Here is a 24,907-nt window from a genome sequence, read left to right as displayed (position 1 = left end):
TCAGTTTGTTGTTATAAATCAGTAGACTAGCTAATAGTAATAACTTTACTCCAGTGTTACTAGTTTCTGTCATATGCATTTGATTGTAATCTTCCACAAAGGTAAAATAATATCAAAGTTAATTCTTGGAAGTATAGTTACTGTCAACAATGTTGGTGAAGGTTGATCCTGTGCACACAGTAATATGCATAAGGAGAAACAATTACTTTTCATCATTACTGCTTACTTCTGATAGACATGTTCCAGTGTGTTATATACCTGATTAGCATTTTCCTGTAGCATCAGCTCAAGACCATAAAGGTAGTCAAGAAGGACAATCTGATGTGTGTGCCTTACAGACATTTAGACATTAGATGAATTTAAACAATTCAGAGTTTAGCATATATATTCCTTACTCGCATAAGGAGCCATGTGAACTCTAATGCAACTGTTTGTGGAAATAAAATCTGGTCATAGGGATTTACAGTTTGGGACCTATAGTTTTTCCACTTTTACCTGTAGTAATAATTTAGTTCAGTGTTTGGGACCTAATACCACTCCTTCCAGATTTTTAACACTACTTTTAACCTGACTGTTTTATTATTTATCAGCTGTACTGGCCAACAAAAAAACCCATAATTTATGCAATGCTGTAGATAAAATGAATAAATAAATTCAACTGACATAGGTATTTTTTTGTAACTAAATTACTTTATGTAACATTTTATTCTACATTCAAATCAGAATTTATTAGTGCGTTTCAAAATTTAACAGAGCAACATTTAATACTATTTTATTCTTGACAACTTACCACTTTCCTCCATTCCATTAGTTTTGTCCCTACTGATTATTTGTTCTGATTAAAAATTGCTGCCTTTCCCTTGAGAAGGGAAGAAGAATTACAAATCACAGAGCTGCTCTCTTCCAAAGTATCATCTTTGTTCTTCATATGACAATGGATATATTCCAGCCTAAAAAGAATCTGAACTTGTCATATATGTGCCCATTCTTGAATTTTTTTCCTGCTGCAGAAGGCACATAGCAGTGGAGAAGTTTAAAAACAACTGCAGGAACAATGCACTAGTTATCACAAAATAGTACTACTACATGGTTATCTTCCAGTGCATAATCCAGGCTTGTGAAATTTAGAGGGGTACAGGCTAATACTTATGCCATACAAACATGCATTTTTTTCTTTTAATTCCATTGTAAAATGAGCTCGTCCACATGCTCAATGTTCTATCAGCTTGCATTTCATCTTTATTAGCATTCTGTCTTTTGGGCCAGGCTGAATAAAACTACACTCTTCATTCTCCTTAGTTCTAATAAATGATGAAACATATGTGTACAGCACCTCCCAGAAATTTATTTTCTTCAGTGTAAGAAATTCCACTACCACCTTTGAAATAAAGCATTCTGATTCTACTCTACTATGTTAAAAACTGTCGCATTGTTGAGCTGCTTTGCTTGACAAGAATTTTCCCAGTATTAAGAAGCGGGAATACAATCCTGTCCCTGTTAAAATCCCTTTTGACCCTAGGAAGGCAAAGATTGCTTCTTTCATACCTGATTTGAATAAAATATCTATATTTGTATTAATTTACATTTGCAAATTAAACAATGTGAGTGATTTATTTTTTTTAATTAGTCTAGAAGATTTTACTCTGATTCACATTAAGGTTAGAATCAGATGACATGCATTTAATATTTTCAAAAAACTTGTAAGCAGAGCTTTTCTCTTGGAACCTGAAGGTTGCTGTACATGACAATTTCATGTGTAATCACTGATCTTGAGATGTATTATAATCTTGTTACTAGTGGAATTCCATGGAAACCAAAGAGTCTTGGGAATTACTTAAAGGTTTGTGAATTCTTTAAAATGTTTTTTTGGGGAAAAATATATCTCAAAATACAGAAATATTCATTCTCCGAGTATATGCAGATATGAAATAATGACAAATCACAGTATTCCCTTGCCAGATCCAGTAATTAGGGATATGCATAAATGTGCCCACATGTAAAGCAAGGAAATTTTGTCAAACTGAACAAATACCTGTATTGTTTAATTGAAATTCAGTATCAGACCAAAGAAATTAGTGAATTTTAATCCTACTCTCTGTGTTAGTCAAATAAATTATCCCAACAGATGTTTCGTCTTTCTCTATACATGCTAGGTGATGTTTGACCTTGGCAACTGAAAAACAGGCATTAAATACCTTTTTAACCTACATCTAAGATCCACTGAGGATTACATACAGCTCGAACAATGAAAAAAGCCAGTTATTACTAGATTACTGAAATATGTCATTAATCTTTCTTTGTTAATGGTAGAAAAACAATAGCAATTTTATATTGGATTTTAAGTTAGTTTTGAACACTTACAGAGAATTATGGATATTGGCAGGAAGTAATTAAAAGAAAACAAATAACTTAACTATTTTAAAGATACCCAATACCTTCCAATGGGATACACTATTATTAATTTTTCCTGAGCAGAGAAGTTGTTGAAATTTTGATGTTGTGAACTTAACCTGTAACCAGCAGTTTCTGCCCACATTTGCTTACTTGTGGAATTAAATATTGTAGTAGGTATTCGTAGCACAGAATTTGGTGGGAAAGTCACCTTTTGTCTCTCCAGTGTATGTTATGTGATTAGCAATATGGTAATATTTTTAAATGATATAGGCAGCGTATAATTAAGTACACTGGATTGTGCCGACTAATCATAAGCCACTCTCCTAGCCACCATGCACATTCTGCATAGTTCAAGTTCTAGTTCAAGTGGAAGGAAGTTGCAGTGAGGAATGTTAGTTCTTCCTCCTCTTAGCTCTTCAGTAGGTGCTCTTATCAACATTGTATTTATTTATTTTATTAAATATTTATAAATGCCTTGAGTTGAGGTGATTTCTGTGGTCTGGAATCTATAGAGTAATGTATATTTGATAACAGGTAAGAATGTACATGTTCTGCATTTATACTGGGCTTTTGTTTATATGACTCTAACTGGCATCATAATAAATAGAATTATTAAGGCCTATTATATGACAGTTTTTTGGGGAGTGCTGATACTGAGATTATACTGATTGTTTACCCAAAGCATAACTTTTACAATCATATGTTTGTTTCATATTACAGAATATAGTTCTCGTATTTGAGAGGGTGGTGGGGGAATATGTTACCTCCAGGTAACATAAATCTTGTTCTCTTACTGAATATAAATTTCAGCAAACTTCTGAAAATTCAAAAATAAAATATATTTTCGGCCTTGGCTTCAGGAAAAGGAGAAATACAGAGTTAAGAGACAAACCAGTGCAGTTTTAGCTGTGCACCCTAGAGCTGGTTTTAGCCACTGAATAGCCTACAAGCACTCCAACTGTATTCAGAGTTAGGTGCATTAACTATCTGGAGATACCAGCTGGAGCACTTTGGCAGAGCTGAGAGCATGTTTTAAACAGACCTGAGAGCATGTTTTGAACAGACCTGGAGTGCCTTTTCCAGCAGCTATAGCCCATCTCACTGCCTTTCCTTGGTGATGGTGTTGAAGGAAAAATGTAAACATCTCCTCAGTGAGGTCTAGAAAGTATCAGTCAGCAATTAGTGATGAAGGCTGTGGAAGAGAAATGTAAGGAATTTACTTGCCATTAAATTACTCAGCCATGATATAGGATATGAAGAGTCACTGTAATGCTAGATAAAGCATAGGGATAAAGAGATGAAGTGAAGTTCTGAAATTAAATAGTGTTGCTGAAGCAAAGCCATTTGAATGGAGGTCAGGTATTAGCAGTTTCTGGTTACTGTGGCCCATGTGAGGTTTCAGCTGGGAATTCAGCCCATTTAGTGGTTGGCTCCCTTTTTTCTGGAGGATATGCACTACCTGCAAAGGTGAGTGTTCAGTGCTTTTGTAGGATCATAATTAACATTACAGTAACGTGTACCTTCATGGTATTTTCTGTATCCATGATTATAGCCTTGGTGAATGTGGTGCTGAATGATTTGCCCATGATAATTCATGATTTGTTTAGAAGGAAAAATATAACTTTGTCATTACAAACATGCAAGATGATATACAAATGGCATTATCTTCTGTCTAAACTTAAATTTCAGTAGTGGTAATTAAAAAAAAAAGTAATTTTAATATATGCCAAATCTGTAGTACTTAACACTGCTGCATCATTCAGCGTCCTAAAGACAGTGACAAAAGGCATCCCTTTTTAGCCATGCCCCTGCCTCCCCACTCCAGTTCTCTGTACTGCTGGCTGTGCCCAAAACCGGGAAAGAGAAAAGATCTAAAATACAGTAACAGAACATGTGCACTGTGCCCCTGAAAAGAATAAAATGCTTTTTCAAATCACCGAGAGAGAGTGAGCATCTCCTGATGAGCAGATTGCCTGCTAGACCACACATACTCCTACATGTCTGGATGACCAGATACCATATAGACACATTCTTGTTGGGAGGTATATGCCTCTGACTGGCAAGCTGTCAGGAGCACATTTCCTTGCACTGGTCTGCTACCTCTTCCAGGAGGTACATGCTATTACCTAGACCTTTAGAAGACCAAATGGCACGTGCAACTTGTCAGCCAGTAGTAGGTCAAAAAATTACCGGGACACATCTGGGTCTGCAGGCTGTAACACACTTTCAAGAATGTTGAAACCCAGACTGTTTGAAACTTTCTACATAAAATACATGAATACTTACTTCGAATAAAAATTTAAGTTGGAAAAGACCCTTAAGATCATCAAGTCCAACCATAGGTCAATAACATTTTAAACAGAATGCACAGAGAGCGAGCTATTCAGTGACTTTAGAGTGAGTTGCATCTTGTAAACGGCTCCATCAAAATTGTATCAGGAATGAAGTACTACTTTAGGATGGTAAAATGGAAAAAGCAATCTCAAAACTTTGCATAACTATAACAGTTATTAGATAAATGAAACAGACATCCAGTATGCAGTGTTTACTTTTCTCCTATGACTAGATCTTTGTTGTCAGTACTTTTCCAGACTACTGTTGAGATAAAAACTCAAAATTTCATAGCATATTTAGCCTGCTGTGTTAGCATTGTACATTTTTATTGTGTAACTGATTTACAAAATTATAAAAATCACTTTTATGGACACAAAGTATGAATCAAATTAACAAAGTGAAGAAATAATGCTGTGTTTTCAGGTTTTTAAAACAGATACCTGCATGGGAGATCTAAAAAGTAATTTGAGGTTTAAAATAAAGACTGCTACTTGAATAGGATTATATAAATCAATTCTGTAATAACTTCAATATAACCCTGGAAGATAGTCAGTTGAAGTCAGTTCCAATAAACTAATTTACTGCAATGATATAAACACTGTTTCAATATTTGCCTTCCTGTATCGTATCGCACATTGTGTAGGCATACTTCCATATCTGAAAAGTTAAAAGCAGCTGCTTTAACAAACTTGAGGTGAAAATGCAATCATTGTGCTCTCATCTAGCAATATGAGATGCTACCTTTTGGAGGACAGCATTACAACCACTAGTTTACTTAATAACAGCTATACCTCCTCAAATTCACTTCCAGCACCCTGGGATGCATCCCATCCAGTTGCAAAGACATGGGCATGTCAGATTTGCTTTAGTGGTTCCTAAATTGATTATCATCTACTGTTGGTAGTATTTCTCCCCAACAAAAACTGTTCCTAGGACCTAGGAGGTGTGAGACCAGGTGTGAGTAAAGATTCTGATGCTTTCAGAGGAATCTGCAGTACTGTTGTAGCTTTTTGGTGTGTTAGAAGCACCAAAAGGGAAAAAAATAAGGCATCAGTGCTTGAACTACCTCCCCTTGGTACTGCTCTGACCATAATCGGAATATATGTATAGATACATAAGCTTTTTAATAACTGTGTACACACACAGTATTTGAGTTACTAATCTAAAGTTCAAATGTGAAATCAGTAACCAATGAAAAATTCCTATTTTTCTTAAATGTCACATTAAAAACAGTGCAAGGTGTAAGTTAATTTAATGCCACATTATTTCTTTATATATGCAGGTATAAAGCTGTGCATAGAACTGCCTGTGATACAGCTATAAAAGCCACACAATCCAAAAGTTCTGAGATTGGGGCAGAAAGGGAAAAACATAACCAAAAAGTTGAGTCAGTGTTCAAGATGTGCCCATTGATTTTTGAGGATAAGGATTCAGATACATGATCTGTTAATATGGGAAAGTATGTTATTGTAATTCCAAGTGTAACTGAAAAAAATAAGGGGATCTGAAATGCTCCTCCTTGTTTTTCTTATGATTTTTTATCTCGGTGTGCTGTGCAAAGTAGCTATCCTGACTAACAGAGCTCTGAGGGGAATCAATTAGTATGTGAACCTGCTTATTTGCAGTCACTAAATCATAAATGTATATTGTGACTGTAAACAATACATTTTACTTTGCTAGGAAAAAAAAACAGTGAGGTTTTATTTTAAGTCACATGGCCTTGAAGGATTCTAGGAGTTCACTGCTAAAAAAAGATGTATTTAAACCTTACTGCTTCAATCAAGTAACACTGTAACCAGAGACTACAGAAAAGACTGACTACATGTTTCTGTTCTTTTAATTCTGAGCAGAATTAATTACTGCATCAAAACCAACATAAATCAGAGCCAGCTGTGAAATGATCCATGTAATAGACTAATACTTTTAATTCAAAATGAGATTTGGAGCAGTAAAATCTTCCTCTCTTGGAGAGTTAATATATTAGACTGTCATAGTAATCACTAATTACATGTCCAGTAAAGTTGGCTATAATCAGTTACACATAGTTTGTAGAAAAATGTTTTGGAATAGAAGACTGAGTCTTATCTGATTTCATTTGTATGAGATATTGCTTTGATTATTACTAAGATTTTGTTTCTTATGGAACTTGAAAAGTATCGGTATTTGATACAAATTTATGTGGAAAAAATTGTTAACTGTCACCATTTTTGTGTGTGGAAAAAGTCAGTCAATTTTGTAATAAAGGAATGTGTAATACCCCAAATGGTCAGATTATGTCTATTCAGATTAGTCTGGCCCCAGGTTTGGCACTGGGGAAAAAAAAGGGCTTTCACTGCATCAGTCGAGATCCTCACAATAGGTAAAGACCTTTTTTTTCATCTGCAGCTTTTGATAACACTGCTTATAAATTTTGTAAAAATGTTGCGTGGTCCTGGGAAGCGTTAATGAAGACAGAAGCAACAGGAGCTTTGGTGTGGTTCTGACATGAAGATCTCATCAGTCCTCTCTGATCTCTCTGATGTAGGTTGAAGAGGAATCTGAAGTAACAGCAGAAGTAAGTTGAATTCTAAAAGCCAGAAATTACAGGATGTGAAGATTTGGCCATTATTGGATTTTTTTATTTTTTTTTCCTCAAAGCTTACAAAGAAAGGTACTGGTGTCTCTTTAGATATGTTATCTGTGGTTTTGTAATCTCCAAACAAGACAAAATTAAGTATGTTGAATTTAACGCTGCCTTTAAAGAGCATTCAGAAAAATAAGGGGGACTGCCTATTTATTTAGAAGGAATGCTCTGTATTAAAGGCATGTAAAAACATCAGCACATGGTAGGCTAAATTGGTTACCTAGTTCTTAAACTTCCTCAAGAAAGGAGTTGTTTTGAACCAGTGTCTTGCCTAGTTTGTGACATAAATACCCAAGTACCTGCTTCTTTCCATATAAGATACTCTTAGCAGTTATGGAGAGACATGCTTATAGTCTCTTACTTCAAGGAGAAAGGAGCTATTAGCACACGATTTTTGTGAAGATCTGTAGTGCTAAAAAATAATTTCCATCATTTGGACTTCTCCCTGTTCTGGTGAATAATGTGGAATAGTTAGGAAAGAAGGCACACAAGAAGATTAATGATAACTGTGCTGATTAATTTTTGGATTGGGAGCATTACACATTAATTTTACTTCAAATTCTGCTTCAAGTGGGACTTGAGTTTGGCTGCTTTGTACTAGTTTGAGTAATTAAATGAATGCTCAAGACTTCTGATATAGGAAAATTCCAAACGTACAGATAAGTAAAGGAAAGCCCAGATTGTAAATTGCCCCTGGAATAAAACCTTTCCTAATGGAGTTTCTCTGTATGAATGTCACGTCAGCATCTTATGCTTCAGACACTCTCTGAAATAAGAAAGGAATTTTTCCTGAGTAAGGAAATCAGGATCTATCTTTTTGCATTCAGTGTTTTGTGTATTTTGTTATTGCTTGTATTTTATTGCCCTTTGATAAAGATAATTCAAATGAATTTAACTCCTGCAAGCATTCTGCCTTTGAACAACAAGATGTTTATCTTCATTATAAAAGAAATGGATTTCCAAAACTAAGGTAGTAAATGAGTGGTATTATAACTCTGAGGTGCCACTTGCTTCTGTTAAAGCTAGTGAGTGATTTGCCATCAGAATAAGAAAAACAACAAATAAAGCTCTGACGTGTAGCTGTCATTAATCCATTACTGAAATTAGCATTAACCAAGCATGTTTTAGGTGTCGTCATGAATGATATTCATGTCGAGGAAGACAGAACAGCATACATTTAAAATGTTGCTTCTTGTTTAGGCAATTCCCAGAGATGAATGTCAATACTTCTAGTAAACATGTTTAAAGTGGCAGCTGCTGGATTACTGACTCAATGCAGCGCATTAGGAAGTCACCTCCTGATTTTTATAGCATGGCGTTATCTGAGGAAGTCTTTCCACCTGTACACTTCCCTCTGCCTTACACACACCCATTTAAAAATGTTTAATGGATTTTTAGTATTTCTCAGTGGGGGTTATGCTGTGTAAGCCATCTAGAGTGTGACTTACTGTCATACATTCTGAGTATTTCTGGCTTTAAGATTTTAATTTATTGTACATTAAATAAAATATTTAAGACCTTAATGAATTATTCCCTGTACAGCACAGGCCATGGGGTTTCACACAAAGAATCCTGCAGCCAAGCAACTTGCGTCTAGCTAAACCAAACCCCTATCAAAGTCTTCCACTGGTGAAACAGCAAAGTGGGTCTCGCTCTCTCTGGATCTAATCTCTCTCTTACTTTCTATATTCTGTAATAGTTTGGCTACATCCCAGCTGCATACATGTATGTTCAGTCCTACTCTTTGGCCTGCTCTAAACCCTTGTGTTTTAAGTCTGCGATTCCTCCTGAGTGCAATCATTCACGCTGTCATTTGATGCATAAATATTCACACTTCAGCTCCAACAAAGCCAGCCTTCACCCTGCTCGGCTCCCACTCCACTCACTCGTGCTGGCTGCAATGCTGCGCTTCTCACCTGGCTGCTAGCGAGGGAAAACTGTGAGCCAGATCTCCTGGGGTTCTCATCCTACACCCTGGTTTTCCTTTCTCTTTTCCTAGAATGAGAGTGGCTGAGCTAACGGAGACCCCTCCAAATTGGACACCTATCTTGTGATCTAGAATGGAATAGTTTTGAAGTATTTCCTCACATATCTGTAGGTGTGAAATGGAATTATGGCGGGATCTCAGTATCTAAGTCTTTAAAAAGACTTAAGTCTAAATAATATAAGGCTAAGTCTTACTGTTATGCTCTAACACTTACGTGTGCACACATGCTAGAATGGAGCCCTTCTGATATGTATTTTAGATATATTTTTAAAGTAATTATTACCAAGAAAAGTGGATGTCTGCTTCTTGGTGGTAGCTGGGAGAATGGAATATTAAACTCCCTTAAGCCTCTTTTTTTCAACTTGCCTCTGAGAATTTTGTGATTAAAAAAACCCAACATATATTTTTTAAATATTTGGATTTATGGCTCTGGATGAAAAAATCTAAAGAGAAGACAATTTTAAAGGGGGTAGAAGAGCAAATTTTAAACTTTTTTTATTGTTTTAGGGTTGTTAATGAAAATATTCCTCAAAAAACTTTGTAATTTAAAATGGGACTTTGATTAAGACGACATTTTTGGAAGCTAAACTACTTTGCTCAGCAAATTTGGAAGGAGAGATGAAATTAAAAATGTTTGTCCTGTTTTCTTTTTCAATGTTAAAATCTTTCTTGCAGCATACTGGAGAGGCACTGATGTGTTCTACTATTCCAGTATTAAGAAGCAGCTCTACCTTTAGTAATTTAGAAAATACAATAAGAATTCTTTTGCTACACTGTAATATAACATATTTGACATAACTGCTGAATGTGCTGTAGTCCTACAATACACTAACACCATGCATTTGAAGCAAGGAAAAAAAGTATTTAATTGGAAATTTGCAAAATATTTGTTTGGGTTTGGAATGCTTTCCCTGTGAAGCAGAAGTTCTGAATTTCAACCTATTTTTACTCTCCCATGGCTGTGTCTCGCCTTTGATTTGCTCCCAGGCTACAGCTGGAATCAGCAGGACCTGACCAGCTAAGTCCTGTGCATGGCTTTGCGCTGTAACTGTTCTACTCAGACAAGCAACATTTCTGCTAGTCTGTCAGTAGTACCAATAACCATGCTTCGCCGTACCAGCAGACAAACATGCTTTTGAAGTCCTTATACAGAAATGGGAAAGGGAGAAAATGAACAAACTGGAAAGAAACACCATGAATGTTCATGCTGAATTGTAGCTGTAAAACCAGAAAATAATTTGACATGAAGGGAGCAAAGTGTACCTGGAAGAACATCACTCTGTCTCTGGTAGAACTTTTTCTTACCTAAATCACACTGGAAATCTGGCTCTTCTGTGACTCTGGTGTTTCTCAGATTTGAAATATACTGTGGCAGGTAAGGCAGGAAAGTAATTCTCAGACATTTATCTGGGAAAGAATAAGAAGAAACAGCTGCAGCAGCTTGTTATGGCTTTAGACTTAAACAGTGGGTTGATACAAGAAAATAATCACTGGATCTCTGGTTACAACAGAGGAGTCATCTTTTGGTGGGAGAAAGTCTTGACAGGGCAAAGAGCAAACTCTCTGTATCTGTTTATTTGATTGTTTGGGGTTTTTTAATACATCTAATGCACCTCTTCTTTGGTAACAGTGTTAGCAGCCAGGTGGTCTCTCCAAACTTACTACACAATCTCTTTAACTGCACTCTGCAGCAAGCTGGATTGGGAGTTGTCAAAAGACGGTAATGGGGGTTCCAGCATTTCTCTTCCAACTCCTTCCACTGGCTTCCCTGCACAGAGGCTTGAACTCAGAGTGTGTCAACGAGAAAGTAAAAAAACCCACGTAATTGTGTGTTGGTAATTACATTCGAGCAGAGAAGAAGAGCACAGCACTCGTGATCTGCTAATTTCGGACGGGTGGGACGTCTCAGGCAGTTAGGAGACCTACCTGCCGTTAAGTCCTGTCTGTCATTGACCCACAGTACCATGGCTGAGGGCCCCATGGTCCAGCCAGAAGTCCTACCTGAGGAGACACCGGTCGGGCAGGCAGACCTAGGAGACCTCCTTGGGCTGCGGGAGAGCTGATTCCCAGACTCGTGTGCTGAACCCCATCAGCGCACGTTTGGCAATTGAGGAACGAAAGCGGAGCCCCCGGGGAGCCGGGGCTGGAAGGCAAGTCTCCCTGCTCCCCGGGCAGTCCGGGACCGGTTCTCCCGTACCACCCCGCGGTGCCAGCGAGGGAGTTTTCAGTGCAAGTTGAGGGACGTGTTCAAGAACTGCTGGTCTGAGCCCCGGAGGCTGGCTGAGCAGAGATGTGTCCGTCCAGTGAATTCCTAAGAGGTTTTAGCTGCGGAAAGGTTTCGGCAACGCTCGCTTGCGCTGGACGCAGACCCGGCAACCTCCACCGGCCTCGGGGAGCCGCGGCCTCCCGGGGCACCGAGCAGCGGCGGGGGCCGAGCAGCGGCGGCGGCCGCCGCGGCCCCCCCGGCGGGGGCGGAGGGCAGGTGCCCGGCTCCCCCTGCGCGGCCGCCCCCCGCCGGGTCCACACCAGGCTCGTAGCCCCCCCCCCCCGCCCCGAAATCCTCCCTGCCCGCGACTTCCAATTATCGCTGAAGATTAAGTCCTTGATTTTCTTGGCTGCAAACCCGGTAACGAATCGCTCAGACTTTGTTTTTCTACTGCGCCCGAGGCTTGATTTATTGTGTCTCCGTTATCGCACAATCAGGCTTCGTCCAAAATGTTTTTTCTGGGCTAATTCTATACCCCCGGTATTTATTTTGACTGCCCTTTCTCATTAACGTTACTACTTTTTAACCGCTCCCCCTTCACTTTCAGATCACCCCCCCTGCCCGCCCCGTCGCGCCCCATCCCGTTCGGGTTCGGACCCACGCGTGTGCGTCGGTCCCCCGCGGGGGGTGCCCGGGCAGCCCCCCCCCCCTCCACTCCGACCCCCGCGCCCCGGGGAACCTCCGCGAGCCAGAGAAGCGGCGACGGAGCGGAGAGAACGTACTCGCTCGTTAGAAACCATCGCCCGAGCTCCCAGCCCAGCGATTGAATTACTCTCCTCCAGCAAAGCCGTCACTTTATCCCAAGAAAAACAGCCCGTGCCGGGCAGCAGCACCGCCGCCTCCCTCCGCCCCGGCCCGGCCCGGTCCGGCCGCCCGGACCTGGGGCCGCCCCCGGGGCCGGGCGGGGAGAGCCCCAGGCGATGCCCCCCCCCCCCGCCCCGACAGCTCCGTGATTAATGACCCAGCCGCCCGCCCGGGAAGGGGCGGTCGCTGCCGCCCGGGCTGGCGGGGGGCGGGGGGGGGAGCCCGGCGGCCAGGTACGAGCCGGCCCCGCCGCACCCACCGGCCGCGCCGTCTTATAAGCGGCGCCGCGGGGACGGACGCGACGCGACGGAGGGGGCTGCGCTGGGCAGACCCGCTCCGGGCGGGAACGGTAAGTTCATTCCGCGGGTCGCGGCGTGGGGTTGCCCCGAGGCCGCGGGGAGCCGGGTTCGCCCCCCCCGGGCCGGCGGTGCGGGTTAGCGCCCGGGCTGCCTTCGCCCGCCGACAGGCGAGTTCCTATTGCGCTGCTCCAGAGAAAGTGTGTTCGTTAACTCTTACCGGAGTTAGGCAAAGGGCAGGGTCTTTTTAAAAAACGATGCAGAATCTTATAGACTCTCTGGGTTTGGGGTTTTTTTCCCCCAAGGACCAAGTGAAAAGGCTGTGAACAAGTTTTAGCTAAGGTTTCCACCTGGGTCTTTTCAGTTTGCGCACTCGGCTCTGGCGTTCCCGATCTTCTCCTTGTCCGTGTGGGCAGGTTGCCTTCATCGCCGTTTCATTCACACGCAATATAGGACTGAAATAAGCGGTGTGCTGTTTCCTCTGATAAACCAATTAGATTTAAACTAAAACCGATCGTGTCTTTGTAATGCCATGTAAAAACACGAGTGCATCTGCCTGCATTAGAAATAGTGCAATAGAAATGCCTTAGAAAGAACAGAAATACCTTGACTTACTTTCACACCCCCATTTCCAGGTCTCTCTGCACGCCGGGCAGCAAGTGGGTGTTTGCAAAAATTATTGCAATTATCTTCAAAACCAAACCTCTTTCCTGTAAAATTTTGAGGGAGATTACGTGGAAACTCCCTGTTGCCCAGAGGTGCTTTATTCACTTTAGTTTTCAGCAACAGTTTTTTGGACCACAAGCTTTGGGTGACTCTGTGGTTTACGGAGGGCGCAGCACCCAGCGTGGGCATCCTGACCGCACCAGTGTGAAGAGCGACGCTGCCCACCCCGGTGCGTAACAAACGCGGTCTTGGCACCCGCACCACCGCGTTTTGGCTGCAGGTGTGTACATACCTACCGCAGATCCTGTGTTTCTGCGTAGCCGATCTTCCCAGGCCAGTTGCTGTATGTATTTGATGGGAAATCTGACAGTGAAGAAATTAACTCAGAGTGAAATCTCTCATTTCCACAGCTGAAATTTTGCTGGTTTTTTTCCGCAGGCCCAGGATTTCATCCGATGTAGGTGTGAAGCTCCTAAAACAGAAAATCCTACTTCAAGGCGCGCCTGAGGAAATGAGGTTTTTAGGTACGTGTGTTTCTACATACTGTATGTCACACAAAGTCATTCTAGTGCTTAATCTGGTTATATACCAACACAGCAAAATCAGAACTGGGTGTAAACCAGCCCTAGTCTTGTGTTTCAGTAGATGAGCAGGTATTTATACTAGCCCAGTCTGTCTGTATCCTTGGGTAGTTCAGACTTTTCCAGTAATCAGGGAAGCCTTCCTCATTTCAGTGGGCTTTTGATGGGATGGCATATGAGAAATCCTGCTGATAAAATGATCGACTCTTCTGCTGGTTTTCATGATTGTCTTGACTCTGCAGTAGCAGTAGTGATTACTTTTTTTGCCACTAAAATGCATCCAGATCTGACTGTGCTTTAACACAACAAGAAAATACCAAGAAAAAAAACACACATGGGACCTTTTTTATTTTAAGTTAAAGGAAATAGCCAATTTAAGGACCATTTTTCAGCCCTCACTCAAGACAACCTCATGTAGACTTAATGTGAGTTTTATTTTATATTGATCATAAATATCACAATAAAAAAGAATAATGAGATTTTTTTCCTTTGGTTTACAGTTATAATGTGCACAGAGTATTTCACGAATAATTTCAGTCTAAACTGTACTACTATTTAAGAGAACATTACCTTATAAAAACCCTGTGAGCCAGATTAACAGCAAATTAATCACAATAAAATACCCAAAGTAATAATGTCTTCTAAATACCATCAAATTAGAGCATTGCAAAAAAAAGATTATTTAGAAACCTTTCCTCTTCTCTGCTAGAAATCTTTGACTTGGTTCATCGTCTCGGCTTCCTTGCCATTATCAGCCGCAATTACAGAGGGACGTCAGTGGGACTTCAACGTGTGGTTGAAATGCTTTGCAAAATCAAGGCCTAATTTCTGTAAATTTAGACTTTCAGTCATTTACGTGCATCAATTTTATTTAAGTTTTTTAAAATTACATTGTATTTGAATGAATATAAAAGTTTTAATAACTTGTTCTTGCCCTTGTTGTCTAGCCAGGCCGTCACAGAAACAGCCGCTCCCAACACGTGAAAGCCGGGATCTGAGACACCTAGAAGGGCTCCTTGACTGAGGACAACAGGATCAGGTATTGTTCTAGCTAAGAAGTGCTGCAGTTTGGGGAATATTGACTGATTTGCATTTTACTGTGGAACTGAATGAATTGAAGGACTGTGAGTTTTATTACAGGCAGAGCTGACTGACCGTCTTTTCTGAAAGCTGGGAAAAGACCTTGGGGTCATTATTTTCTGCTTTGCTCAAAAGTTTTTTGCCATTGTTTTCAAAAGGTTCTCTTGCCCCCCAATGGCCGAATTACAGCTTACAATATTCTTTTACAGTTTAATGTAGAAGATAAAAGATAAACACAGAAATTTTTGAGTGACATTAGGGGTGGGCAGACAGGAGAAGATGGTTCCTGATCCTTTAAAATCGTGGACCAAGTTTTGCCCTCAAAAACTCAGCTCCATGCTCTGTGGCTCCACTTACCACTGCATCTGAAAATGGTATTTTTCTTTCTGTAATCCATTGAGCACTGATTACCTGCAAGACTGTTGATAAAACGATTGCAGCTAAACAGAAAATATACATACAGTCCCACATCCCAAATTATACAAATAATATGTTTAAAAAATTGCATTTAGCCTAATTTTTATTTGGTTGTAAATGGAAACCCCTGTGGCAGAGCTGCTCAGTGTGGCCTGTTCGGTTTTCTCAGAACTGATCTCTGGGCTATGAGTGACTCAAAAAATTTGCTCTGTGCAATACTGTCCAAAAAAAGAAAAATTCAATACCAGTCTTTGTGGAGAGTTTAACTTGCGTTTCGGTACCTGTGTGCGATACCAAATTTATAAGCAGCGAGCGGAAAGCCGGCTCGCACAGCTGCATGCCGACTTTTCCTGTCATGGGCAGCGCTCGCATTTCTGAGAATCCTTGTTTTTAGAAAGCGTTCGCTTCGGCGCAGCGTGGCGGCTGGCTTTAGAGATGCTATTCTTGGTTGCAGGGCCCTCCCCGCCGGGGAAGTCACCGATGGACTGTGGACACCTAGCCGAGGGCAGCGAGGAGATCTCCAGCCCAGGCGCGGAGCCCGATCCCCTGCTGCCTTCTGCGGCCGGCAGCAATTCCTGCCCGCCCTCGGCGGCGGGACAGCGGGCTGGGGCACCTCCTGGCAGACCTGCCGCCGCTAATGCCGCTCGAGAGCGCAGTCGGGTTCAAACCCTGCGCCATGCCTTCCTCGAGCTGCAGAAGACTCTCCCCTCTGTGCCGCCCGACACCAAGCTCTCCAAGCTGGACGTGCTCCTCCTGGCCACCACCTATATCGCACACCTCACTCGCAGCCTTCAGGATGAGGAGGAGTCACCGGGAGAGGCCTTGGGTACCCTCCGAGGGGATGGATACCTCCACCCTGTCAAGGTAGGAGAGCTGGGGAGCAGCTACCGCCTTCTCTCAGTGAAGAAGTAAATTGGCGTCAAAGATGCTTAGATGAAACTAAAGATTTCAAGCTGATTTACCTTGCTAGAGTTAATACATGAAAAGTCTGCCTAGGCTAACCACACATCTAGCTGCATGATGGAAATGCCCTGGAGCTCACTGGCTTCGTCCCTCCAGCTTCAGGGCCTTTGCACAAAAACATCAAATATAGCGTAGGTCCAAACCTAGCGGCCCTTGGTCCCTTGGAAGCGCAGGCAGAGGGCAGCAGCAGAGTACCGGCACCTCCTCGGTCCCCGCCTGGAAACCTCGGTGATCCCCCACCAAGCCCATGGGGACCGGCTGTCGGGGATGTCTGTGGTGGAGGGGATGCGCTGTCCCGCAGCGGCAACCCCAGCCGCAGCAGGGCCTGCTTCGGCTCTCCCGCCGAGGCAGCCGAGGTATGAAAGGTGACGTTATTTACCGGCCAAGTGTTAATTCCTCCTATGAAAGTGCTTTTCTGATGCATTTATTTCGTCTGGTTGGTATACGTTCTTCCCTTTGTCCAAAAAAAAAAAAATCGCAGCACTGCAGAGGGGACTTGAAAGGGGAGCTGCTCTTGGAGAGGACCTGGGGCTGGAAACTGGTTTCAAATGCATTGCTCAGTGACTGACGGGACTCAAATACCATGGGGTGTTTTCTTTGGCTCTGGTCTCAGGGATTGAGTTAGTTAAGAGCACTGGGGTGTTTTTCTTTTTTTTTTTTTTCTTTTTTTTTTTTTTTTTTAAGAGTCTGATGAATTCAGAATGATTTAATTAAGATTAATTTGTGAAGTAATCTCTAATTCCTATAAAGTGACGAATTCACAGAGAGTTTCTTGTTCACAGTGTTGGTCACTGTAAAAAGCACGATGTGAACATAGGCTTCTGAGGCCATTTAAATGATTAGCAGGCTCATTAAGAAAGCAAAACCTTTCCATCAATTAGAAGATGGCTATAATTTAAGAAAAAAAATATTGTGATGTATTTCAAAATAAGTTCTAAGTAGCTTCTGTTAGTTCCCTTGGTCAGAGCGAAAGGAGGCAGGTCTCTTATGGTACTTTTTATCAGCTGCCAACTATTACTGGCAGAAAAACACTTTTAAATAGCTATTACAGCAGTTAAATGATCCAGATGCACACTTCCCAGGCTACTGGAATACAGCAATGCTGGATTCATCTGGCAATTATTTTTTATAATCTTACTTATGTGCCATTTACCTGTATTTAGGTTTGTAAAGATTCTATGAGTCTAACCAGTCTTTCTAATATACCTGGTAGTAAATTTTTTAGTTGGCACTAGAACAAAAGTGCCACAGAAAAATTGTAGTACATGCTTCAAAAAAAATGCCCGAAGTGCAGGATATGAGACAACCAGTGCAGATAAGGACTTTAACTACACTCATATATCAAGCATAGTAAATACAAATAGCAAGGAAAGTAAAATATCCAAGTACAGTTGTGTGTACACCGAACAAAAAATATGGTTAGTGACTTCAAACTCAGGTGTCTTATTGGTGACAAATTCATAATGTCACACTTGAAATAAAAATACTGAATGAGATCGTACAGTCTTTCCAAGTGAAAATGTGCTGCTGCTTTGTGTCTTTAAATAGAAGAGCTGAGATTTAACTGCAGTATTAAGCCCCTCTAGTTTTTAGAGCTCTTGCGTTACTCACAGGAAAGGTCCCAGCCTGTTCCCAAAAGTGTCTTAAAAAAATTGTATTCTTTTGGAACAACACATTGGCTGTGTTTAAGGTATTTTTTCATCCGATGTGTATGAGAAGCTGTCTTCTCAAACATCCACCTCTCTATAATAATGAACTCAGCACATCAAACTCTTCCTCCTAAGAGAAGGGCACCCAGCTGCAGTCACCCTTACTGCAGGGCCATTTGCATCAAAGTAACTTGCTCGGGTTAAGAAACTTGAGCTATAAGAATACTTAACGCCAATGTAACTAATGATTCCAATAATCAGTGAATGGAAGGATGAATTGTCTCATCTGAAATCATCAGAGCTGACAAAGAACAAGCAGCGGTCAGTGCGGAAGACTGCCAAGGAGCAATTACGTTAAATTTCCTTTAACATACAGTTTTTAGCAGCCCCTGTGCTGCGGTCAGTGTTGGGGGGGGCCGGCCAGCACACACAGGGCTGCAGTCTCTGCGGGTGTTGGTGTATCCCCAGTAGCATCCCTGGCACCGTAAAGAGGAATGCTTTGGTTTATTCTGCCAACAGAGCATCTGCTATACGGATTGTGGTACAATGACAGATTAGCAAGGCCTACTCCTGTCTGTTGGGTTGTGGTGGGGTTTGGGAGCTGTGCCTCACAATTAATTACCAAAGAAAATATCCAGGCTGAGGTTCTCTTACCCAGCTTCTAACGACATTGTCCAACACATGGCAGAATGGGAACTTTCTGGTGATAGCAAGAGTTTCCTATTTTCTCATATTGTGATTCCATCAATATTTAAAGCTTTGCTGAGAACTGCATTCAGACTGCAAAGAGCCTGGGTATCTCAGCGCTGCACTTGTCTCTTCTCTTCCAGAAGTGGCCGATGCGTTCCAGGTTATACATTGGAGCTACAGGACAGTTTTTGACTCACTCGGCACAAGGAGACAGCGCAAACCAAGGAGAAACATCAACAGCTTCACAAATCTGATCTCCCTTCTCGCTTTTAAAAAAATTATTTATTACACCATATATATATATATATTTAAGTTAAAAAAATAGCATCTACAGACAAACTTTAATTCCTGAAATATTGTTTGTAGAGGAGAAGGAATTGATTCTCAAATGTAATTAATACCTCATTAAGTTAATGTGACGCGTGATTGGTTTCTATCATAGAGGACACTGCTGGGATCTGAACAGGGGGATTAGGAGAAGGTGACTGCGGTCAGCACTGACACAGGAGGCGGCCGCCAAGGCAGAGCTGCTGGCAGAACAGGTAACCTCATCCCCTCCGGGACAAGCGGTGAATAGGTACACTGTGGAAAAGGGGGGAGAAGGAGCGGTGCAGAACTGGCTAAGTACAGCACAGGCCAGGCTGGGGTGAAAAGCGGAGGGCAGGTCTAAAAATAGCCATGGACATCCCGCGTGCGCTCTCCTCACTGTGCGAAGCCGATGGCAGAAATCCCACTGACCGCAGTCGTCAGGTCAGGGCTTTGTCCTCCCGGTAATCTTAAATGTGTGTAGCTATTCCTGAAAATATGGATGCATGTTCACCTCAAGTAAAGATGTGCTGAAATCTACCCTGCGTACAGACAGCGCTACGTACAACAGACACAAACTGCTCTGTGCGTTAAGTGTTGCTTGCGTTGATCCATACGGTTGTGTTGCATGTGAGGGGGTTTGAAATGTATTTAAGTGTTACCCCAGTACAACTACTTGTCTGCTCAAGATATTGAGGTTCGTTTATCTTGTCTTTTCACGCATTCATGCATTGAAGCAAATGAGTCTGAAGAGTTGGCTTGTTTGTAGCACATTTTTCACTTAAACATCTATATTTAGGCAAGAAAAGTTGCAACTAAATACACAAATGCCACCTAATGTATCTGTTCTGTAAAACACTGTACTTCTAATATAGTTTGTTATTGCTGAGGTAAACATTTTATTAAATATTATTCAGTGGACATTATGTATTTAGTGAGTTGCAAAATCTGTATCAGTTTCTCATTTGTACAGGACTGATCATAGTTTCTACATAGTAATATTCTGCATTTATAGTAACTTCTTCCTGAAGACCTCACAGTTTAAGTTTTAACATAACATTTAGGAAAAAGAAACACAAAAATACTGACAAGAACAACCTTTATTAAAAAAAAAATCACTTTATTGCTTTCAGTCTTGAGTCAAACTTGTGACGCCTTTCAGAGGAGCTGAGCATGTCATTGCAAGCTGTGTGTCCAGTATCACAGAAAAGAAAGAGTCATTTAGAAAGACTTGGACAAACCATCTAGGATATGTGAGAGATGTAAAGTATGGTAAAATACTTTTTTTACCATAAAAGTAAAAAGCTCTCCACCACCCCTGCAGCATTCTGAACTTTTAACAAGATTATTCTTTTAAATAGTAAACTTACTTTATTTTAAATACATTTAATATATATATGTATTTATTTTAGGCATATGTTTCTTATTTACAATTGTAAGTGGTTTATTAAAAGATGGTAATTACATAGCCAGAGCACCATTCAACACATGAGCTACAGCTTTTTATGAAAAAATATGTAAAAAAGGGCAGTTTTGCATAGACAAGTATCTACTCGTAAATAAGAGTCTGAGTTTGTAAAGAACTGTACTTACTTTCCATAGTAGTAAAAAGTGGGTTAGCCCAACCTCTTCTTATTAGGACAGCTGTTTGTATTTGGAGTTACTAATGAGGAGATGTGAAGGAGTAGTAAAGGTGATGATAGTTAAGTAAGATAAAAGAATGACAGAACAGTGAGGGTTTCCAGGAGTACTTTGCTGTACAAGATGAAGGCATAAAACACAGATTACACTTCAGACTGATAAAATGCCAAGTAGCAATGTGTCAAAGCACAGAGAAGTCAGTCTAGTTTTGTATGTAGCTGAGATCTAAACGAATGGCATCATGTCAGGGAAAAAAGAACAAGCGGTATCTCAGCCAGAAGTCAACGTCAAACCTCAAGCTGCTGGCGTGGGGAAAACATAAAATGTGATGATGTTTTGCATCAATTGCATGCTTTTACCTACATCTGGAAGGGACAGAATTCAAGGAAAAAAAAAAAAAGAAAAAAAAAAAGACACCCCCACCGACCCCCCATTTTCAAAGGCTTCTTCCCTTAAATGTAACTGAAACATTCTGACTGCTTATCCATGAAGTAAGCATGAAAAATGGATAGGAGTAAGGGTTAAAAACCAGGGAAAGTTATGAATGGATGGCATGGAGAAGAGATTTCTACTCAGACTTTTACTACAATAAAGGTGGAGTATTTACAACGCTCAGGAGACAGCCAGAGAATTGGAGTAGCAAACACTGGAGCTACTTCATACTCACAACATTTGCAGAAGCTGTGGCCACGTACATGACAATGCAAAGACCTCAGCAGCATTTCGTAGATGTATTAAAGGACAATAAGAATATGCAGCATTACAACAGCAGTTTTTTACTTGAGAAGAACTCCCCATATTTATGGGTTGGCTTTTTTTTTTTTCCCCGAGACAGATTATTCTGCATCAGCTGCAAATTTTTATGCCTTTTCTTCCAGAACCAAGACACCAGGTTAGGCAACCCACTTCCTTTGACAAGTGCAAGAGCTCTTGTCATCCAGAAATTCACACCGGGATCAAAAAGATCCTCTGAACCCGTTTGCTTCAAACTCGGTATTTTGGATCGAACGTTGCATTTTGTAGGAACAGTTTGTATCCCTGTATACTGAAATGTAACAGTTTGGCATTTGGCACTGGAAATACGCATGCGTTTAGGAATAAAATTCTAGTGTTCACACGTTGCTATCAAAAGGAACCGTTTTTCACGGAGTAACTTAAAAGCTCTTAGAAAACCTGTTACCGTCATCAGAGCTTTTCCTGCAGAGGGATGGGACCGCCACACACACGGCCACACCAGGTAACCTGCCCACGCCCAGCCTGGCGCACCCTCATCTTCCTCTCCCCATTCGCACAGCTCCGACTACAACGCTGCGCCCTCCGGCCGAGCGCTGCCTTCTCCTAACACGTTCCCTGCCCGTCGCTTCCTTTTCCCTCGCAGACCGCCAGGACGGAGCACTCAGGAACGACAACACCCACGAGACGAATTTCCATGGCTTTGACTTCCAGAACACCGGCTCTTCAGCGAGAACGGAAGCGTTTTCAGGTTGAAAACGCTGCCCAGTGCCCGCCAAAGCGCCGTTACAACGGCTCTTAAAGGATTTCCGCGGCTGCCGGCCCAACCGGACCGGACCGGGCCGGACCGGGCCGCCCCTCAAGGCTCCCAGGGCCGGGGACGAGCGCGGCTGCCGCGGCCTGCGGGCGGGAAGCCCAGCCGCAGGGAGGCCCGTGCCGCCCGGGGGGCTGCGGAGACACAGCAGTGCCGCGGCAGCCGCGGCCCCTCCTCAGCACCGGCAGCCTCCCGGCCCGCGCATGCGCACGCAGCCGCGCCCACCGTCTCGGCAGGCACCGCCTTTCCGGAAAGCGCCGCCGTGCCGCGCGCCTGCCCCGCCCCTGGCGCGCGGCCTATTTAACGGGATCCCGCCCCGGGCTCGCTCCTTCCGCGCGCCCTGCGGCCCTGAGGAGGGGGGTGGGGCGGCACCGCACGGCACCGCACCGCAGCGGCCGCCCCAGGGTACCGAGCGGCCGCGCCCCGCCCGGGTTTCGGGGGAGGTGGGGTGGGGTGGGGTGGGGTGGCGGCGGCGGCTCAGTCCGACGTGCCGCGGGAGCCGCCCGCGCGGCGCCGGCAGCGTCTGGCGGCGGGGCCGGCCGGCCGTGTGCGCGGTGCCGCGGGTACTGCGCCGGCCCGGTGGCGGGGGCTGCCGGCGCACGGTAGCCCCGTGGCTTGCGAGCTGTTCCGTCCGCGCCGCGGGTCCTCCGGTATCGGAGCTGTAGCTTGGGCCGCCCGGTCTAATCCCGCCGGGGCGGGGCGGCCGTGCGGACCCTCCGGCGGCGGCAGCAGCGTCCGGCTTCGCTTCCTCGGGGGCGTCAGGAGCGGCCGAACCACCCGGCCGGCGCCTGGCTTGCTGCCGCCTTGGGGCAGCTCCTCCGCTCGGCAGGAGCGGTGTCTTAATTTTTTCTTCCCGGAGGAATTAGAAGTAGCCCTTGCTGTTTGACGTAAGAAATCCAGTTCTGAAAGCGGCGAGTGGAATCTCGAGGACTGAAGGGGCGGCTTGCTGGCGCCGTTTTCTAAACCGCGCAAGCCGTCACGGGGACCGTCGCGCTGGTGCCGCTGCACGGTTGTGCCGGCTGCCCGGCGTCACGCTGTGGACGGGCGCTGCGGCCGTGTGCTCATGCGGAGGCCCGCGCGCCACGCCGGCTTCCCAGGGAGCTGCGTGCGCCTGCCGAGGCTCGGAGGGACCTCGTTAGTATGTGCCTCTCCACTGGCAGGCCGTGGTGGTTACTCCGAGTTGTCTCTCGGCTCATCGAGTCTTCAGAGGGATGACAGATGGGATATCCAAAGAGACTTGGTTTTGCCGATAAATCATTTTAATCAGCAAACGCGTGTCCTAATTCAAAAGATAAATTACCTTTTTTTCCTTTGGGGAACTGGGCAAGTGTTGTATGGTGACCCTGGCCATGCCCTTTTTGGGTTGTAAACAGGGATCCAAAATGCTGGGTTCTGGCAGGGGCAGGACCCTGGGGTCTCGCAGTCATGCTCTCCTGCCAGGACATAGTGCCAGTGCTGACCTTGATTCCACCAATAGGGAAGCGTGTCAGTAGGTTCCCCAGAGCGCAGCACACGAGCTGGGGTTAAAGGCTGTACCCTGCTGGGGTACTCCTCTCCCCAGTGACGGCTGTTTGTTAGGAGCAGCATAATAGCCCTGCAATCAGTCATTCTTTGTATGGGAACTTGCTTTAGGTAAAATGGTCACACTTCTGTTTAACCTTGATCCTGGCCGATGCTGTCTCTAGCTTTCTCCCCAGGTAATGATAAAACCAGCAGCGAGGTTGCCCAGAACACTGGTGCTTCTTTGACTGGCTGGCTCTCCCCAAGGAAGTGCTGATGCTTTCTGCTGCTGGCTCAGCAGTAGAGTTCTCTGAATCAAACAGCTTTTGTCTCCTTTTGTTGTTTTAGGCAGCAAGTGAAGTTAAGAGATGAGTTTGTTACTGGCTTTGGGAATCTTCAATTTGGACTCTCCCACACTGTTACCATGCAAGCAGAAAGATGTCACGTGAATTCTCGAGCTACAGAAGTAATTATTTCTTACTGTACTTAAAAATGTTGAGAAAGCCTCCTGAAATCTAGATCTAGAGTTCTGAAGCTGTTTTATGGCTTGTAAATTCTCTTACCGATGGAACAAGGAGGAATATGGCTGCATGTAGGGTTAAGAGATTGAAATTCCAACAAAAGGCATTACAACAGCTATAAAACCTCTAGGACCTGCTCCCCAGAACAAAGCAGGTGCAGTCCAGGAATCCTGAAGAGATCAGAGGGGAGAGGTTTGTAATAGCATCAGCGAATCTATTTTTTAACTGGGGAGAGAAACGAGACTTCTGCTTTGAAGAATTAACAGATGCTCGTTGCAAGTGACAGACTAAAGTGAAGAACAGTGTGTTCAAATCTCCATCCCTGCTGGCACTTAACCTTATCAGTCTGTTGGAATATATTCCAAAGGGAAGGGTGACTGGCAGTGAACTTTTTGCCTCTAGAAAGATACTTGGCATCTGGGGCTTGAAGGTAATGACAGGGAGGGACCTGCGTTTTTGTGCCCAGAGAGAGCTTTTTTTCTCTTGTTCCTGGCTATGGTGCATCCACTCTGTGCTTAACAGTTAAAAACAAGGTTCTGCTTCAATTTATGGGAGTGCATCTCTTGAGACAAACATAACAAATACCCTGTGTTTGATACCTGGAAAAAATTACACCAGTCTTTCCCCAGGCAGGAAACTGTTT

At 43.2% G+C, this 24,907-nt stretch overlaps 2 protein-coding genes across 2 annotated transcripts in view; both read left to right on the top strand.

The window, feature by feature from the left end:
* The window catches only part of PPP1R42 (protein phosphatase 1 regulatory subunit 42), a 29,400-nt gene extending 14,485 nt beyond the window's left edge, over positions 1–14,915 (top strand). Inside the window, exons 8-9 of the mRNA XM_075024340.1 lie at positions 13,809–13,894; positions 14,903–14,915. Of these exons, the coding sequence (XP_074880441.1) occupies positions 13,809–13,831 (23 nt within the window). The 3' untranslated portion in view covers positions 13,832–13,894; positions 14,903–14,915. The remainder of the gene's footprint in view (positions 1–13,808; positions 13,895–14,902) is intronic.
* TCF24 (transcription factor 24) lies at positions 13,882–19,004 on the top strand. The gene is made up of 4 exons (XM_075024341.1): positions 13,882–13,894; positions 14,899–14,959; positions 15,901–16,312; positions 18,891–19,004. Exons 1-4 carry the CDS (start codon positions 13,882–13,884, stop codon positions 19,002–19,004), a joined length of 600 nt encoding a protein of 199 aa, XP_074880442.1.
* The last annotated feature ends 5,903 nt before the right edge of the window (positions 19,005–24,907 follow it).

This window comes from Buteo buteo, chromosome 3, assembly GCF_964188355.1.
Source record: "Buteo buteo chromosome 3, bButBut1.hap1.1, whole genome shotgun sequence".
NCBI classification, from domain to species: Eukaryota; Metazoa; Chordata; class Aves; order Accipitriformes; family Accipitridae; genus Buteo; species Buteo buteo.
The sequence above is the reverse complement of the archived record's forward strand: the minus strand, read 5'-3'. Positions and strand labels throughout refer to the sequence as shown.

Excerpts from the sequence above, each read along its gene's own strand:
- TCF24 (XM_075024341.1), top strand. Across the intron at positions 14,960-15,900 it reads CGGGATCTGAGACACCTAGA|AGGGCCCTCCCCGCCGGGGA; the intron begins AGGGCTCCTTGA and ends ATTCTTGGTTGC. Across the intron at positions 16,313-18,890 it reads GATACCTCCACCCTGTCAAG|AAGTGGCCGATGCGTTCCAG; the intron begins GTAGGAGAGCTG and ends CTTCTCTTCCAG.